We start from the raw sequence: 19,390 nt of genomic DNA on the forward strand, positions 1-19,390 counted from the left end.
GAATGGAATTAACACAGGGAAAATTGAAGCTGAATATAAAGAAAAACTTCCTGAAGGTATCTGTCTGTCTATCTATCCTATTTCTCATCAGTATCATCATCCCAATGATATTTCTAAGGTGCCAGTCACCTTAGCATCTGGCCTGTGGAATAGCATCCCTTGGGCAGTGTTTCTTTAGGCCACCCATCCCCTTGCCACCAGGACATTGCTCCTCTCCCTGTAGCTGCATTGGCAGGGAGATGCACCAGAGAACCCCGGAGGGTTCTTCTGTCTCTGACTTCCATGATTCTCTGGCCAATCACTCGCTTTTCTGGCCCTCATGGTAAGGAGTCCAGCCTCGGCAAGGAGCTTGGTTTTCTGCTGTCCATTCACTGAACTGAAAGCTAACATGGCCTCTTCCTCTTCTATTGGTCTTTGGAAAGCCATGCTCCTGAGGAACAGCTGTAGGGTCACAGAGCTTATGTGGAACCGGAGCCAGCTGCACCATTGCCCAAACCCTGGAGCCATCAGCTCACTTTGAGAACCAGGGCTTGTTGAGGGAGGTTTCTCACTGGTGGCTGAGCCTACCTGCCTGTGCTGGCAGCACTTCAGAAGAAGGTGGGGCTGGGGCTGATGAATCCATCCTCCCCAGGCCTTGGGAGAAAGAGGGAGTGCCTACCTACATGCAAGCAGCAGTGAGCCGTGCAGGAGTCTGTTCCCAGGGCCTTTGCTACGTGCCTGTCTCTGCTAGCCGGCAAGCTCCCACACGCTCTCCGGGGCTGTAAACACTTCAGAGCTGGGATGCTTGGCAAGGCTCTCGCTCACCTCTGCAGGTGCAGCCAGTTCTGCAAGAGGCTTCCTCACCCGAGGGCAGAAGGATCGTAGCATGCTGCATGACGAGTTGGATGCGCTGCATTTCCCCCCTTCCTCGAATCCTGGCCTGGTATTAGGCCGCAGAGTGCTGTTCTTTCCCCTCTTCGCGTGCTCCATCACCCAGTGTGCCTCGTGCTGTTAGGGGGGCCGCTGTTCATAACAGGTCCCAGCTCTCTGCCCCCAGGTAGGGGGTGCTGTGCTGAGAGCTTCATTGCCCAGACATTCTTCATCCATCTCAGTCCTGCTGCCGTTCCCTTCCTGACTCAGGCTGGTCCTATCTATCTGGCCCCAGCATGGCATCGGGAGGTGCAGTGCTGCTGGGGGTGCTCTGCTCGACATCAGCTGGCTCCATCTCCTCCCACACCAAAGGGATGCTGTGCTGCTCGGCGGGCTCATTAGCTGGATCTAAAGGCCAAGAGGCGTGTGGTGCTCCCCAGCTGCACACACCCAGTGCCTTTCAGTGACTCTTAGCTGAACATTAGGGCAAGCCCCTGTTCCCCGGCAATGCTGAGTGACTAGCAGGGGTACGAAGCCTGGCTCAAGGAGGGAGCCCATACTCAGCCCAGAGTAAGGGTATTCAGGCTTCATTGTTGCCTTGCTGTGGTCTATGGGTGAAGTGTCAGTTCTGTGCAGGTTTTGTTAGGATCCCTTCTGGACTCAGCCGGGCCACAGCGAGGGGTGAGGACTGCCGGAGGGAAGCAAGTGCAGCCGGCTTTCAACAAAATGCTGGCAGTGAGCATGTGCCTCCGTGAGGACATGTGTGTGGATGTATGCTTGAGAGTTGGAATGCGTGTGCACCCACGGATGAGGATGTGTGTGTGTGTGTGCATGTGTGTGAGAGAGGAGACGTGTGTGTGAGAGATTGGAAATGTGCCAGTGCACATGTGTGTGACAGGATTTGTCCATGAGGGATTGCATGTGTAGGCATAGATGTGTGTCTAAGGACATGAGTGAGAATATGTTTGCCCGTGTCTGTGCATGAACGCATGTAAGGATGTGCACATGCGAGTGTGAGAGAACACTGTGTGTACGTGGGGTGGGGGCCCACAAGGAGCTCATTCGGTTTTGCAAGGAGCTTGGAACCTGGTTGGCCATTAGAAGAGTGGGAGTGCAGAGGCCAGACTGTTCCTAGCCTTGGCTCTGACAGCAGCAGTATTGATGCCCTTGCACTTAGCAGCGATGGCTTTGAATGGCTGTATGCGCTGACCATGAAGACACTTCATCTCCATTTCTCCTACATCCCTCCTTCTCTGTCTCCTGACCCTCCCTTCCTCTCCATCACCCTTTCCTGTCCTTCTTTCTTTCTTTATACCCCTTTCCCTCCTCCTACCCTTTCTCTCTTTCTTTGGGCTCCCTCTCTCACGCTCTGCACACATGCATTTCAGCCTCCCCCGTAAGGGAGTTAGCAGAACCAGCTTTTCCAGTTCTCAGCGCCTTGCTCTTCCAATACATTTTTAATATACATATCAACTATTTAATTATTGGAGCATTATCTCTAAACACACAGATTAGAGGAAGATGTGGCAGCAGCCAAAGATGAATTTAAATGTTGATCTTGTGAGAGACTTTATTTCCTCCTCTGTAGAGGGAGGGATCATCTGGGACAGAAGAATAACCTAAGAATATGCTACACTTCTGCTGAATGCCTTTCATCTCTGTGTTACAGAGCCTGTGTGTAGGAATGGCTTCATCTGCCTCTAAAATGCAGCTACCTCTGGGGTGGAACAAGGCAGCTGTTTGCCATCTGACAGCAACAATGCACAACAGGAAAGGAAAGGGCAGGAAGTGAAAAATAGCCTGTGTTCCTGGGTGGTCTCATAACCCTATTCGTCAGATTTCCTCTGAAAATCACATTCTAGGCTTCAGCAGCTCAATGGGAGTATCTCCACTGACCTTAATGGGAGTTGGAGCAAGCCATTAATCTGCAATAGCTTGTTTTCCTCTGTGTGCGTGTGTCTGTGCACGCACACATGTGCATGCATGTGTCAGTTTGTGAGTATCTTTTGCACCCTTGGGGTGCATCCAATGCTGCCAACAAATCTTCCTGAGTAACTCCCCTTGCTTTCAATGAGCCACCTGCAATGTCCTGAGAGCAAAGTTTGGCCAAGCCTGTAGCTGTTTGCGCACATGTAAGTTCATGTGTGTACCGCGGGTGACTGGGGATGTGGTTCCCTGCATGCCTAGAACAGTTGATGTGTCTGTGCATGTATGTGATGGCGCGGTGTGTGTGGTGTGTGGATGGGTGCATAGGTATGCTTCGATAGCCACATGTGGGGGGTATATTTGCAGTAATTACTTTAGTAGCATGTGACATGTTTCCCAAGTGTAAAAGCATCAGTTTGTTTGTCCATCCCCAGGCCATCAGGGGATGGTCAGAGGCCACCACATTGGCCATTGGGCACTAGACCTTACTGGGTGGCTATGGGGGGGAAGGGAGCAGCAGACCTCACTGGCCGGCATGGCTGGGGGATATCAGCCCTTATCAAATGGATGTTGTAGGTGGGGTTGCAGTTTGTTACACAACAGTAGTGAAGCTGGCTCCCCCAGATGCTGACGTGGGTCCCAGTCAGCCCTGGCTGCAGGGGGCTCCATGGCGTTACATCAGGGTGGATTTGACCCGAAGAGTTTTGTTATGTGACGCTATGACCTGCACTGGGGACGGACCTCTGGGGTCCAATAGCTCTTGGCTAACTGGAAGGCAGGCGGCAGGGACCAGAAGCCCCCAGCATCTACAGGTTGGTGCGCTCTGCAATCAAATGCTGTAGGAATTGGGCCGGTGCCTAACAAATTCCTGGGGCAGCTGAAATTCAGGGGGTGGTCCCAGAATGTCAGCCCCTTGCCTGCTACGCACCAGATGCAGCTCTTGTGCGGGGGTTCCAGAGACCAGGATCCCTTAGTCCCTCTCTCTCTCTTTCTCAATCTCATCCACGTCTTCCCTGCTCTGTCGTTGCAGGGCTCCGGGCTCAGACCGTCCTGGTCAATGACACAGTCTCGGGGTTCATCGGGACGGATGTGGTCCTTCACTGCAGCTTCACCAACCCGCTCCCCAGTGTGAAGATCACGCAGGTCACGTGGCAGAAGGCCACCAATGGCTCCAAGCAGAATGTGGCCATCTACAACCCTGCCATGGGAGTCTCCATCCTCTCCCCCTACAAAGAGCGCGTGACCTTTCTAAACCCCTCCTTTAAGGATGGCACCATCCAGCTGTCCCGGCTGGAGCTGGAGGATGAGGGCGTGTACATCTGCGAATTTGCCACCTTCCCAACCGGCAACAGGGAGAGCCAGCTGAACCTCACCGTGCTGGGTAAGATATAGCCATTGCCTTGGGCCAGATGCTCAGCCCGTATCACTGCCCTGGGTCAGAGTCACCCACCAAATGCCATCTGGAACCTGGGACCAGCGACCTAGGACTCCCTGAGGCTCTGGTGGGAGGAATCCCTTGGTTTAAATTGCACCCACAGAGCTAGTTCTCCATAATCTGACATTGCCAGGCTCATGGGGAGGCTGAACTAGTTTGCTCAGTGGCTTGAGAGTCCCAAATGAAAGACACTAGAGTGATACAAAGCATTAGTAGGGTTTCTCCTTGGAGCTCTCTTAGCCTGGGTTTGTGGATAGAGAGACCTTGGCCTAAGATTCCCCCCACAAGGCTCTCTCTAACCTGGGCTTTTCAGGAAAGGAGAGAATTCAACTGCCCATCCAATGTATCACCACCCTTCTTCATGACCTGCAGCCTGGAGGGCTGGATCCCCAGTGGGTGAGGTTCAGAGTAGCTCTTCTGAGACTGCAGGAAATATGCTCAAGCTCTGGATCAAGCCAGGAAGAGCCCAGCCGTGAGGCTGTACCACTGGGTTTCCCGGGGGTTGGGAGCCATGGGGATTGGTGGTGATTTTAAAACATCTTCCTGTCCCTGCTCTGCTGTCTCTTTGTAGCCAAGCCCACCAACCGGATGGAGGGCACCACCCGGCCCCTCGTAGCCAGATCCAGCAAGACGGAAAAGATCTTGGTAGCCACCTGCATGTCCTCCAATGGGAAGCCGCCCAGCACCGTCACCTGGGACACCAAGCTCAAAGGGGAGGCGGAGTTCCAGGAGATCAAGAACAGCAATGGCACCATCACGGTGATCAGCCGGTACCGCCTGGTGCCGAGCCGGGAGGCCCACCGGCAGCAGCTCATGTGCGTGGTCAATTACCAGCTGGACCGTTTCACCGACAGCATGACTCTCAATGTTCAGTGTAAGTGAGAGAGCAATGGGGCCAGGCCAGCTGCCAAGGCCTGGTGTCTTGATTGAGTATCCCCAGGGCTGGTGCAGGGAGGGGAGGGTCACGAGCTTGCTGCAGGGGTGGAGACCAGTGCCACATCCTCCCTGGGGTTGAAGAGAACAGTGATCTCTTGGAATAACCACTCGCCCTCCCTCCCTCTCTCACCCACTCCTTCCTTTTGCCCGTTCTTTCTCTCCTTTTCCACCTCTCCCTTCTTCCTAACTTCCTCTCTGTCTTCTCTACTCCTCTCTAATGTTCTCTGTCCCCATCTCTGATCTTCCTCCATTCCCACTGTTCCTCCATCCTTCTTTTCTGTTTTCACTCCCCATCTCTGTTTCCTTATTCCTCCTTTCCCTTCCTCTCCCATTTCCTTCCCCACTTCTTTCTCCATCTCTTTTTTCTCCCCCCCCCCCACCCCTGGCCCTGTTTCTTGCCATCCCTCTCTTCCCTGACAGATGAGCCAGAAGTCACCATCGAGGGCTTTGACGGCAACTGGTTTTTGAATCGGAAGGATGTGAAACTGACGTGCAAATCCGATGCCAACCCCCCCGCTACCACCTACCAATGGAGGCTGTAAGTACCCCAAGGCATCCGGCCCTGTAGCAGCGCACACCACTTCCTACAAGAGCCAGGGAGCCCCCTTGGAGAGCTAGAAGCCTCCTACCAACTGGTATTTGGACTCGGTAGGGCCTGGTTGTGGAGCTGTGTATAGAGACACAGGGCCTGGCTCTGCTTTCACTATGAATCCGGAATCACTCCATTGCCATCAGTGGGGTTGCACTATGGTAAAACCTGTGCCCTTGAGAAGAGAAATGGGGCCTCAGGGTCACTAGAAACCAAAACCATCTTTCCACGGGGAGCTTAAGGCGGCAGAGTGATATTTCTACTTCTTTGGGGGCAAAATGGGCTGTGTATAGAAATCCTGACTCTGCCAGGATTGAAACTAGCTTTCTATGGGGAACTCAGGCCTGCACCTGTATGGGGCAGCTCCTCCTCTGGTGTAAACCATACACCAGCTGAGGAGCAGGTCTATAAATCCTGCCTCTCTATGGATTGCCTCTACATAGTCATCTGGGACATATATAGAAGAGTCTATCCGTCGGGACTGAAATCAGCTTTCTGGGGGCGGGGGAGGTGTCTTGCTGCCAATTAAGGGGGTTTGGAGTTGCTGCTGTCCGGGACTCTGACCTTTTCAGCTCCCCCCCCCCCATTGCCCCATGTGGAGCCTGGCCTGTAAGATGCAGAGCAACCTGCTTCCTCTGCCAGCCGTGCCTACAGGACAGCCTGCAGGGGTATGGCTGCAGACCACGCTAGCGAGGAAGGCACGGGCGCGTTCCTGGTGACAGGGGACAGCAGTGCCTTTCCAGGCAGATGGACTCACGGGGCTTGTCAGCTGGGATGACGTGGATGGGGCTGGGCTTTGGTCTGAGCCCCGGCATGTCTGCCTGGCATGGGCAAAGGTTTCCAGCTCTGCTCACAGCTCTGCTAACAGGCTCTGTGGGGGATGGGGCAGGGTGGGGAGCTGAAACAGTCACGGTCCTCTCCTTAGGGGACCATGATCCCCTTCCCCCACGATTACATCCCCTCCCTGCTTTCTTGGGTTATTCTCCTGCCCACGGCCTCCTCCAGGCCCAGCACTTGCCAAGGGGAAGAGCTTTCAGGCCCAGGGGGCCCTACCATCTCCGATGGAGGGGAACGGGCAGCAGGCAAGGAACTAGCAGCTTCCTCCCCCTTCTCTCAGCCCTGGTTTGCATTAATTAGGTAGCATTGTAGGTCAATCTGACAATTACCCGAGAGCGGGGAGAGTTGGGCTGCGAGGGCCTTTGAGCTGTGGCGGCAGGAGGATCCCTTGATGCACAGGAGAAGAACAGAAAATGCGGCTGGCCTGCCCCTGCTGTGTTCATGGTGGCTGGGGGATTGACCCCAGCACAATGAGCTGTGCAAGCTGCACCCGATAGTGAAGGGGTGTAGGTGAACACGCTCCCCCAGCAAACCTGGGTGCCTGGTGCCAGCTGCAGGCTCCGCTGGGGCATGAAGACTCCATCTGCCTGCCCCTTTCCAGTGCGTCCCTGCCTCGGAGACGGAGCATAGCTGTGATGTGTCCAGATGCACACAGACATGCTCTCCGGGGCCCTAAGAGAAGAGATGCCCTTTGTTGCGTGGAGGTCAAGCAGGTGGTGGGACACACGTAACTCCATTGCTTCCCCTCAATCTTAGAGGCTCTAGCTCCATCACTGGACCTGACAGGGTAACCCACCTGTCACTCCATAACTTCTGAGTGTGTGTATGTGGCAGTGGCCATTATACAGACCTTCGCAACTCCATGGAGATGGACAGACATCCAATAATCCTCCCAACCCTCCTATAAGGAGGATGAGTATTATTCTCCCTGTGCTGCAAGTGGGGAAACTGAGGCACCGAGCGGTATAGTGATTTGCCCAAGCTCACTCAGCGAGTCAGTAGCAGAGCCAGAAAAAGAACCCAGGAGTTCGGTGGTGGTGTGGGGGATTGTCATATGTGCCTATAAGGATTAAAGAGCACAAGTTCGGTTGAGTTTATGCACCTTTGAAAATCTCTCCCTGCAATGAACGCTTTGCAACCCTAACCAACCTCCCTTTGGCACACCCTTCCCCACATTTCAGTCATTAAATGGAAGCAATTCAGCCTCCTCCAGGTTGTCAGCTTTGGGCTGAATGTCCTAAAGGGAAGGAGAAGTGAGCCGGAGCCACTGGGGGCTTAGATGAACATTGACAGAACCTGGAGTGGTTATTTCTTTTTGCATTCACGGAGCTTAAAAACCAATCAAACGGATTCTTTTCTCTTCGGCTGGCACTTGTCATCGGGAAAGCGGCTCTCAAAATGTCTTTGCAGGGAGCCAGAGTTATTCTCTTTCATGTCGCTTCCCGCATCAGGCTGCTTGGCTCTCAAACCTGAAGAGGATTCTTCTGTCACCGCTGCCAAGTCTTCCCCTGTAAACTCCGTGTGGGATCTTGGCACCTCTTGCACCAGCATCCAGGGCAGCATAGAGAGAGGGTTTCACGCGTGATACAAGAGGCTCCAGCACCCCGTGCAGAGTGGCGTTGGCTCCCGGTGGCTCACATCCTTTGGGAGTAAGGCCAGCTTACAGGTGTTAAAGGTGGCCCTGTGGGACTGGGGCTGGCCAAGATCATAGGAGACCAGGGGTCAATTCCTGCCTCTGTCCCAGGATTTGTCTGTCACTTTGGGCAAGTCATGTGATCTCCCATTGCCTCAGTTCCCCCTGTGTAAGATGGAGACAATAATACATACTTGGTCTGTTTAAATTATAAGCTCTTCAGGGCTGGGCTGTTCCTTACTATGCATGCATACAGCACCTTGCGCAGTGGGGCCCTGATCTCAACATGGGGCCTCCAGCTGCTGCTGTAACACTAGAGGGAGGCAGACAGCCACAATGTGAGTAAGACTGGGTCATTTTTTCTCAGCCCGTGAGATTTGCTAGCCCAGGCCAGGTGGGAGGGGCAGTTACAGTCGGCAGGGGATGCAGGGCTCCATACACTGTGCCTGCTGCATGTCCCTCAGCAGGACCACTTCAGGTGTACATCTGGACGAGGGGGCATATTGGCTGGCAACTGGCATAAGCGCTCCCAGCACGAGGCAGGGCCCTGGAGAATTGTATCCTTTAGGCCAGGCCTGGAGTTAGCCCTCTGTGGCCTTGCCTTTTGTTACAGTTTTAAAATCTAGAAAGAGTAAGTATTCTATTGCCAGTGTGGGTGTGTGTATCTATGGCCCGCCGGTCTCGAGGGGACTATGGCTCACGACTCAGCCACTGGGGGCACAGACTCGTTGGCTGCAGACGGAGCTGGGGAGTGGAGAAGGGAGAGACAGAGAGAGGAGGCTACTGCGACAAATACCCCTTCGTTTCAGTCCTCACCACTCCCTTCCCAGAGGACTTACTGGTAGGTGAGGACTGTGTATGGGTTAAACTGAGAGGGAGTGCTGCAGAGGGAGGAAGGGAAGGGAAAGGAGAAGAGAGATGTAGTAAAGAAAGAGGAAGAGGGATAGAAAGGAGAAGACAGAGATGGAAAGGGAAGAGAGGGGCAGAAGCAGCTGTTTGCTGTTTCTTTCTTTCTTCCTCCTTGCCACAGACTGCTTCCCCATCAGCTCAGGGCTGTCTATTAGCTTGTTCCCCTGGGAGAGAAGCAGGCCAAAGGCTGGGTTTGGAGCTCGCTAACTAACTCTGCTGATCCCCAGCAGCCAGGCCCTGGGAGCTGTGTGTGCACGGCAGGAGGGATGGGGATGGTGAGTGATGGGGACAGGACCACCTCGTGAGCGGAGCAGCAGCACCGGGGAGAAATTCACTCTGACCTGTCCCTCTGTGCTGCTGATTAACATAGAACTGATTCCCTGCTCCCACGTCAGAGACCAGCTGGACAGGCAGAGAAATCGCTCCTCATGCTTTTCGTTAACCTGCGAGTTGCATTTGCTTGCTTCTGCTCCTGAAGGAGAGGCAGCGAATTACCGGTGGTGACACCGCAGCCTTGCCTGGAATGGCAATCACCTCCTCCCCTTCCCTCACTTTTGTGCAGCGGAGAACAGCTGCTGATTCCCTCACTCGCTCGTTACAGTAATCAGCATAGGCTTCCCATTCCTGCACCTGACCCCGCGGGGGAGCCATCAATTCAGGGGGCCCCTTGCCTGGAGACTAGGAGGTGCTTGACTCGGCCCCACCAGGTTCAAGAAGCCAAGTCTTTCCTTTCATAGCAAGCTGTCCTCCATAGGGCTAGCACTGCTTACTGGCTTTTACCCTCCCAGAACTGCCATTGGGACCATCACCCTAACAGCAACACCTGCCATATGTCACCTCCCAAGCAGCGCACGAACACTGAGCCAGAAATCTTCCCAAGAGCCCTCTGAGCTGTTCTGATCCCTGTTTTACCAGACAGAGCTGGCTGCATGGATGCCAGGTCTCGGGGAATCTGGCTGACCATTTCTGGGACACTTTGCAAATCTGAATTACGTTCTCCATCAGTATCCCCCTATCATTCCCACCCTTGTCTTACTATCCAACTAGATTAAATCAGAGCAGAAATACTGCCAGCTCGAAGGCAGCCCGTGCCTTGTATTAGGGATAGAAAAGCCTCCCCCCGCAGTAATGCTGCATGCAGTGACTCGAGAGCGTGAGTACCAGGCTCAGAGCAGCCTGTTCAAAACCAGCACACAAACCCCAAACTGGCTGTGAACACTTGGATTTCACCAACCAAGGATCAAGTGTAATCTTGATCTCGCCACCCAGGTGAGCCTACCTTTATGATAGCTGGTCCCTTTCACCATGAGTAATATTCAGGTGACTACCAGTCCCAAAGGACCAGTCACTTACACCCAAGTCAGTTGCACCTTAGATCCCACACCAAAGACAACGCTTTTAGCCAATCCTATAATAAAAACTTTACAGATGTATAAAATAGGAAAAAGGAGTTATATACAAGGTTAAAACAGGTGAACATACCCACACAAATGAGTTACAATCTTAAGTTTTAAAAGGCAATAGAAGCTTTTATAATAAGCAAGCTCTTCATGTCCTTTAGGGTTAACCCAGGCTATGCAGCTGGGGATCTTTTGCTTATCCCTAGAAACTGTTGTCCCCCCGAGTCTAAGCAGCACAGAGATACAGTACCTTCTTATTAGGGTTTTATTTTATTCACCTCCTGCCTTATGCTCTGAGCTGCAAACTCAGCTGATGGGAGAATCCACTTGCATGGCTCCTCTTCATGGGGAGGGGAGGGCAGAACAACCATTGCCTTTTGTCCTCTTTAACGTTGCACACTAGTCCGTCTCTTGTCGATGGACTTTTCCTGCTGGGCAGGACGTAATGCTTTCTGTTGGGGATCAGCACTTCACACTAGTTAATCTCTCTCCTCTCTGGCAATTTACACAATCACAGAGGCTCACCATACAAGCACTCAAATACTACCTTAGAGTATGGGATACAGAAGGTACAAGTGAGACTAATGCATGCAGCAGCTCACAAGCATTCAGTAAAGTCTAAATTCTAAATATATTCTTATAACTCTAATACCCATGTTAACAAGACTAACACACAGAGGGGCCAGACCGATTCCACCCATGTGTTTGTCAGTGTTCTGATGAGACACGGGGACCTTGGCATGAGCTGGCACCTGGTTTCCCAGCCTCACACCCACCAGCTATGCTGGCAGATGTGTTTATTTTTTAATTGGGAATCTTTGCTGTTGTATTGCAAACCCAGTCTCATTGGGTCTCAGCCCCACAGCTAGGTTTGGAATTAGGCCACATTGAATTAGCCCAGCCCTGGTTTTAACAGAGGTGGAAAACGGAGGCATCGGAATGGTAACATCCTGCCAGAGAGTCTGCATTAGGACTCAGACTTTGGGAGCCAGGGCACAAGCCTCTCTTTGAGCTGCTTTAGCAGGACCCCCAGATAGTACTTGAGAACGCTAGGCTTGAAAGACTGGAAATGGACAAAAAAAAAAAGTGTTACTTAAGTAGGCACATCTGATCAGGGATCAGCTGATTCCCCTCTAAAGAGCCACAGGAAGCCGCAGAAAGCGGATTCTCAGAGAGCTCTAGCAGAAATATGGAGGCTGCTGGGACTTGGGGAGCAAGGTACAAGCAGGCAAGGCCTGGGAGTGAGCTGATAAGAGGCTAAATGGATGGATTTGAGAACTTTATTTTGGATGCTGCTAATTGAATAAACCAGAATTTGGGAAGGTCTGTGAATGGGCTAAAGGGGGTGTGAGTGATTGAAGAAGCCCCTTGCAGGAGGAAACTGAGGCAGGGGGCTGTTTGCAGGGCTGGGATGAGGGAGAGGTGGCCCCCTGATGACAATACCTAGCCCTTTATACAGATTCTTCCTAATGCCCCATCCAACTCTTTGCCCATATTCATGGGGGATTCTGTGTTACACTAGAGCTGAACATTGCACCAGTCAGCAGCCTTCCTCCAGGAGTGACCCAGGGGGATGCTTAAGTAGAAGATGGGAACCCTGCATTGTGGGCCTGGTCAGTTGTGCAGTGCTCCACATTGTGGGGCTGGAGGAGATGGAAACGACTGTCCTGCCAAGCTCCGCGGGAATCAGCTGACACCGTGGAGTAGTTCTCTATCTGTTCCATGGGGATAATAGCACTTCCCTGCCTCCTGGCCTTGTGAAGAGTGCCAGGGTGACTGCCCCTTTAAGAGGGAGGGGGATCCAGTGCACCAGGGACTTATTACCTGCCTGGCTTCTATTCCCCTCTCTCTGAGGCCCAGCTGGGAAGCAAGAAAGGAGTCTCAGGTGCACTGGGCCCGGCTCCCTCTTATAGGGCTGGTCACCAATGAGGATACATGTATTAAAGATTGGGGTATTTGGATATTCCTGTAACGGGGGCCATGTAAGTGCCATATGCAGGCTGGCTTCAGTGGGCACAGGATTAGGCCAGTGCTGAGCACTTTGGAAAATCCCAGCTTCTGGGTACAGATTTCCAGGGCCAGGGTCCCCTTTGGACCCACAGGCACCAAGGGCTGGACTCTTGTGGGCCAACATAGGGGCTCAGAGGCTGAATGATTGCCAGGTTTGAGGAAGTGGGTTTCCTGTCGGGACTGGCTCATGATTACATAGGATGAGCTAGGAAACTGATGGCTAGTTGAGTAGATGGAGGGTCCTCAGCAGGCATAAACCAGTGCAGCAGCTACACTGAAATCAACAGAGCATGGCTGGTTTACCCCGGTGCGCGGGCTGGCCCAGGGTGTCTGTTGGAAACGGTGTTCAGACTTTTAAGGCTGGGATTCCTCCCCAAGGTGCCAGCTCATTGGGTGTTGGCTGCATGACTGCCTTCGCATCCCTGCTGAAATGCTAACAGTGCCGGGCTCCCACTGGTCCCAATGACTCTGCTGATCAGCGCCTTGCAGGGCCAGGCCCTGATTCACCCATTGGCACTGGACCAACAGCAGGCCTATATATTCCCCACTTAAGTATCACTTATACCCTGGGACTTAAGTGGCACATAGCCCTTTCGCTGGTTCTCTGCAAGGGGATGAATTCCACCCTTCCTGACTAATGCATTTTATTTATTAAGGGTATTCATGGTCATCCCTTGCCTTATATATATTGTTATTTATATCCATTTCCTATACTAATGCAACCAAGGTACACTTAATTCCTCTTTTTTATTAAGAATTACTTACAGTTAATGCATTTTTTGTAGGGGGCAGAGATTACTTAGTAAACGTAATTGCTTAATAAAAGTAATTGCTTTACTTTGTACGGTAATTAAGAATGACTGGGATGTGTATTTCTTTCCTTGGCGTATGGATTTTTTGGGTTTGTTTGTTTGTTTCACGGCTTTCCGAAACTTGGCGCCTGGCTCGGTGCTGTTGCTCCAGTTTTACATCAGTGGGTGAGATCCTTCGCTGGTGTATATCGGCAGAGCTCCAGCATTGTCATGGTGATTGTCACCAGCTGAAGATCTGCCCTGTGGTGTTACACTGGCATGAAAAGGGAATCGTGCAGTAGCGATTCACTATCCTTGTGTCTGTTGGTTGCAATGAATGGAAGGCAAGGGGGATGTAAGTGGGTTAAAGGCCCGCTAGAGAGGAGTCTATGAGATAAAATGATAAACCTAACCGCACCCACCCTCAAACCTAACAACTCCCCCGCCCCCAACTCTGCACCTATTTCCAGAACCACACTGGAAACTGATCCGTTTTAAGGCTCTGAAATATTTTGCTGATTTTTTCCCCTCCTTCTGGTGCCTGGCTGGAACTGGGAGTGCCCCAAATAAGGATGTTCTAGAAAGATTTGCAGAGCCAAGAGGTTTGTCTCTGACAGCTCAGCAACCAGGTGCTCAGATCCAGCAATAACATACCCAGGTGTAGCTCCATTGACTCCTAATTTCTGCCAGTCTGATCCAAAGCCCATTGAAGTCAATGCGAGTCATCCAGCTAACTCCCTTGAGCTTGGGATGGAGCCCTCGGTGAGATGGGAATCCATGCTCCAAGCAGGTCAGGGGTCAGGTGGTAGTGACAGAGAAGGGTAACTCACGCCCATTTGCAGATGAAGAGAGGTAAACACCCGGAGGTGTTGGAAAGGAGTTGGTGAAACAAGGAACTGATCCCCCTCCTGCTCACACCAGTGGCTCTGTTGAAGTCAGTGGAATTATCTAGGCATTCGTGAGTGCATCAGCTTTGCCTGAGCATTGCCCATTGCCACACCGCGAGACCCCAAAAGAACCATCTCTGGGAACCAACCCCAATGCTCTTCCCCCCCGTAGGCTGAACGGCTCGCTACCCGAGAACGTAGAAGTCCAGAACAACACCCTCTTCTTCAAAGGGCCCGTCTCCTACAGCCTGGCAGGGACGTACATCTGTGAGGCCACCAACACCATCGGCACACGGTCGGGGCTCGTGGAAGTTAATGTCACAGGTAGGAAAAACTCAGCCTATCCAGGAAGGGGCAGATTGGGGAGTCTTTTCTGTCAGTTCTCCTAGAGCTGGACTCTCTCTCGGGGTATAACCGATAAAGCAAACAGGATCTCTGCTCTGCCCCTGCGCTCACGGGGTTTGTTTTCTGTGTGATATGGGCTTGGATTTCATTTCATGTTTTCTCGGTCTCGCTTCCTTTTATACGCTGCGGCTCCTTTGATCTCACCTCTGTTTTCCTTTCGGCTTCTGATTCAAAGCGAGAGTTAAAGCTGGGATGTGTGGCGAGAAGTACGGAAGGAGAGGCTTTCTGAGGGGGTGGGAAGGAGGAGTGGCTCCCAACAAGGCAGTGGTCCGACATCTGTGGGCGACTTTTTGTGTCCCGAGCTTGTCAGTTTGAAGTGACTCAGCAGTTTTTCCAGTTGTGCGCCTTCCCTTCTAATGCTGCTGCTCTGTACAGCCGTTAACCCTACCATCGCACACAAGGCTGAGGAGACAAGCTGTAGGGAGATGGGCCACTTTCTCTCGGCTCCAGGAGGGAGTGACATCAGAGGGCCAGGAGTGAAGATGGTGATGTCGAATGGTGTCATATGAGAAATCAGGCTAGCCACTGAGAGAGGAAGTGGCATCTGGAGGTGTTGGGTTAACATCCAGAGAGGAGGTGACATTAGGAGGCGTCCTGATGACGTCAAAGGGAGGAAGTGGCATCATGTGGCAGTAGATTAATGAGGGAGGAGAAATGACATCAGAAGTTGTTGGTCTGACATCTGGCAGTGACAGGCGAATGGCAGAGAAAGGAAGTGTCCTCCTACAGCACTGAGCTCAGGGCCCGTGCGGTAGGCAGAGCATCTGCTTGCTCTCGGGTCTTGGTGGAGATAGCAAGGAGTGGCTGGCTGACAAAGCAGCCCTGAGGGCCTGGGGTACGTTGCGCTGCTGACGGTGTGTGGTTGTGCTTGTGACGTGTGTTCCTCTAGTGGGTGATCTCCATCTCGGATCAACTCAGTCCATGGTGGTTATAAAAAGACAAATGACCCAGTGTTGTTCCCAGCATCTGCGAGGAGATCATGTGCCACCCGGTGCCCTGGAGACAAACCTGCTTAGCTACCAGGATGAGAAGCATGGTATGAACATCTAGATAGGCAGATCCCAGCCTGATCTCACTCAGCTGGCTTAATACAATGGCTGGAGGCCTTTTGCCCTGGGGATAACCTTTTCCACCATGCAGGGGAGCTCTGACGTTTTCCCCACCCATTGGCCAGGCTGCAACGCTGCTGGGATAGAGAGAACTGGGAGAGTATACCATACTGTGCTACAACCAACCAAGATGCCCAGCACTCTAAGCCCTGGGCTTAGCAGGGCACTGGTTCTGCCACCATGTGCCATAGCTTCCCAGCTGTTTGGTCTCCCGACTTGCCTGGTTCCGATCTCCACTGGGGAATTTCCAGGCAGCATAAAACCCTACCCGAGGAACTGCTGCCAACTGGCCATGCAAAATGAGGCAGAGGACTGATCTGCAGAGGGCTGCTTATCAGGCTGCCCTATGACAGGGGGCATGGGAAACTTGTGTCCAGTCCCTGAGGCATGCATAGCTCCCTGGGGGGGGTGGGAGTGGAGACAAGCTCCTGGGGCCAAGGCGGCTGCTGTCAGGTGGGCTGGGGACTCATCGTGCTGTTTTCTTTCTCTAAATCTGACCAAAGGCCCAAGCACTCCATACTGTTCCCTCCAAGGCACACGGCTAATGAGACGCTCTGCAGACTGTGGGGGCTTCCAGGGCACGGGATGTTCAGAGCACAAGTGAAGAGCAGGAACGAGGCCTCCTGCACTTGCTGGGCCAGACGAGGGGCTGAGTGGAGTCGGGACACTGGGGTCCCATTCTCAGAGCTGCCACAGACCCTTTGCGTGACCATGGGCACCTATGGGCAGATTGTCAGCAGGGGCCACTGTCCGAGCGCAGGGCTGGGAGCCCCAAGGGCGCAGGGTTCTGATTCCCGCCCTGCCAGCCCCTGACGAGGTGGCTGAAATCATTCTCAAAAGCGGGCCACTCTTTCCAGATGCCTTATTCTTCGGGGAGGTGCCTGACTTGAGACATCTCAGGCCTGATTCTCAGAGGTGCTGAGCACCCCTGCCTTCCACAGATGCCCATTGCAGCTTGTGGGTGCTCAGCAGCTCTGAGAATTGGTCCCAGGGTGCCTCAAATTGAAATCAGTGATAATGTTGGTCTGGGCGTCCCTTGTGCCTCAGTTTCCCCCACCTAGCACATGGGACAATCACGTTTACTTTCCCTCGTGAAGTGTGTGGAGGTCTGTGGATGAAACAAGCTGTTGAGATGCTACGTATCATTCGTTAATTGCTGTTGGGGTGAACCTGTGGTCCAAACCGTTGCGTCCTTATCGATCGAGCCGGGACTGGTTTCTGTTTTCCTTCGTGGAATACTTCGCTGGTGAAAGGAGTTGGCATGGCAGCCTGAGCGACTGGGGACTGGGGCCTACAGACTAGATACAGCCTGGGCAGCAGTGAGGCAAGTAGCCCTGACTCAACATTGATGCGGAATCGTGTCTAGAGGCCGGAGAGATGAGCATCTCCAAGATCCATTCAGCCACTGGCCTTGTTGCAGGAGTACCAACAAGAGGGCTGATCAATGCCAGCCACTGTGCTCCTTTGGCAACATGGGCAACTGCCCTCTAGAAACCGCAGCTTATTTCACGTAGGCCCGATAGCCATCAAATGGTAATGACCAGTGCTCTGGGCTAGACCGGAAGGTAGAAAGCTCCCTGTTCCCAGCGCAGGAGAGTAGATTCACAGCACATGCAAGGGAAGGGTTTGGGGGAGACAGGGTTTCTTAATAGTGTTTCATTCTAATCTCAGATTTCTCTGTCACTCAACCATTACTGTGTCACAGTCGAAATATGCCCCAAGATGTCCGTGGCTGTGAGGCCTGTAATAGCAAGGCCCTGTTTCTGCTCCCATGTCTCTCAGCTGGCCATGCACAATTGCAGAGCCATGTACAATGACACACACACATCTGCCTGTCAAAGGGACTTACGCTGCTGCCCATCATCACACCGTAACCGGGTACCTTCCACATGAAATCCCTAGCAATAGTGAAGTCTCTTGTGGATTTCCTGGTGTCTCCGGCACATCTCCTGTTTCAGAGTTGGCTAGAGTGTGGGGTTCATTGGGCAGATGGTGGCAGGGTTGTGAGTGTGGTTCTTCTAAGGCCTCACACTCGGGGGGAACCACGAACCCATGGGAGTTAGGTGCCCACTCTCACTGACTTCCAGTGGGAGTTGGGTGCCTAAGTGCTCCTTGTGCCTTGGTGGATGGGCCCTCAGCCCATGGAGAGAGCCATCCGGAGGGAATGGAGAACAGAGCACGGGAGGGGGCACGTGTCGAGCAAGGGGAAGCAGAAATGGACATAGCAGGAAAAGCTTTGGGGAATTGCTGTTTACCAGATGGGGCCCAGGGGATGATTAGCACCGAGGGCAGGGGAAAGCCATCATTAAAATCAGTCTTTGGAGGGTGTTGGGATAGGGCATCAGTGATAGTGCTGGGGAACGAGGGCTGGGTACTGCCCTGGATGCCAGATGCATGAATCTGGAGTCATGCCCCACACCCTGTTTTCAGTGGCGGGGGAAGCGCATGCACTGGAGGAGGCTGTGTACGAGCCAATTAGCAGCTGACTCATTAGGCCCGGGATACGCAAAGTAATACCCTTTTAATAATTCATGGGATCTGAATATGTTTATCCAGCTCTCCCCAAGGGCTGATTAGGTCAGCGCTGGAGAGGGCTCAGCCGGCCTCGCTGGGCTATTACACGTACATTTGTTTGGGGCTTGCAGGCAATTTAGGGATTGTCAGCGGACCACGAAGCCCCTTTCAAGAGCCGTGCACAATAAATGGTGCTCAGTCGAGTGAGCAGCTAGCCTTGGGTAAAATAGAGAGGAGTCCAGTGCGGAGCCAACCCACCCCAGCTCTCGCCTCACTCACACACACGTGCCTGTCCCCCTCTCCTGCCATCACGCCCGCCTGCTATTTGCCCACTCCAGATGTGAACAAGGAGGGGAATCGCCTGGCTAGTTTGGTCTCCCTCCTGAGCGAACTGGTGATTTGTTCCGGGGAAAGGCTGAAAGCTGCTATTAGAGTTATAGCACATTAAAAAGATTGATAAGTGGAAATTTAATATTTTATTCCTGCAATCTGTTCACGTAATAGCTTCTCCTGCCTTGCAGGACGTTTGTCGGTTGAGGCAAATCCATGTAGTGAGGCATGTAACTATTTATTACAGCTAGTTGTGGGAAATAATAAGGGACTCTTATTATAGACTCACTGTCTGCTCATGTGTCCCTGCATGTCTAAGTGGGCTCTAGGGCAAGCAGGCCTCCCTGCAGGGGAGCACGCTCCATCATGCATGCACGTGCAGGCCTGGTTGTATGCACACGCTCACGTGCATCAGGGCTCAAAGGCACGTTTGTGTACAGTCAGGCACATGCAGATTCAGGTACAATTGCAGATTCATGAGCAGTGGTGCACATGTATCTCTGTACGATTGTACCTTCAGACACAGCCAGGCACAACTGCACATCCATGTACAGTCACACATGTGTCCACCCATTTGGCCCCCCATGCATACACACACACGCGCATGCTCGGACACGCTCATACATAATCACCGGCATGTGTACACAAATGCACTAACCTGCGTGCACGAACATCCCTACATGCAGAAGCGCACAAACATGCCTATGCACATGAAGACACTGTCGTCCCCGCGTGCCCATCTTCAGACCCTGTGCACATGGATCCTGGGGCTAGTGCATGCACACAGTGTGATGTGCAAGGGCAGACAACTCCCTGCGCCCACCCACCTG

At 52.8% G+C, this 19,390-nt stretch overlaps 1 protein-coding gene across 1 annotated transcript in view; it reads left to right on the forward strand.

The window, feature by feature from the left end:
- Nucleotides 1-19,390, forward strand: part of NECTIN1 (nectin cell adhesion molecule 1) — a 92,780-nt gene that overhangs the window by 61,455 nt on the left and 11,935 nt on the right. The window contains exons 2-5 of the mRNA XM_038380488.2: nucleotides 3,806-4,156; nucleotides 4,782-5,084; nucleotides 5,567-5,684; nucleotides 14,375-14,526. Coding sequence (XP_038236416.1) covers nucleotides 3,806-4,156; nucleotides 4,782-5,084; nucleotides 5,567-5,684; nucleotides 14,375-14,526 — 924 coding nt within the window. The remainder of the gene's footprint in view (nucleotides 1-3,805; nucleotides 4,157-4,781; nucleotides 5,085-5,566; nucleotides 5,685-14,374; nucleotides 14,527-19,390) is intronic.

Source organism: Dermochelys coriacea, chromosome 22 (genome assembly GCF_009764565.3).
Source record: "Dermochelys coriacea isolate rDerCor1 chromosome 22, rDerCor1.pri.v4, whole genome shotgun sequence".
NCBI lineage: Eukaryota > Metazoa > Chordata > Testudines > Dermochelyidae > Dermochelys > Dermochelys coriacea.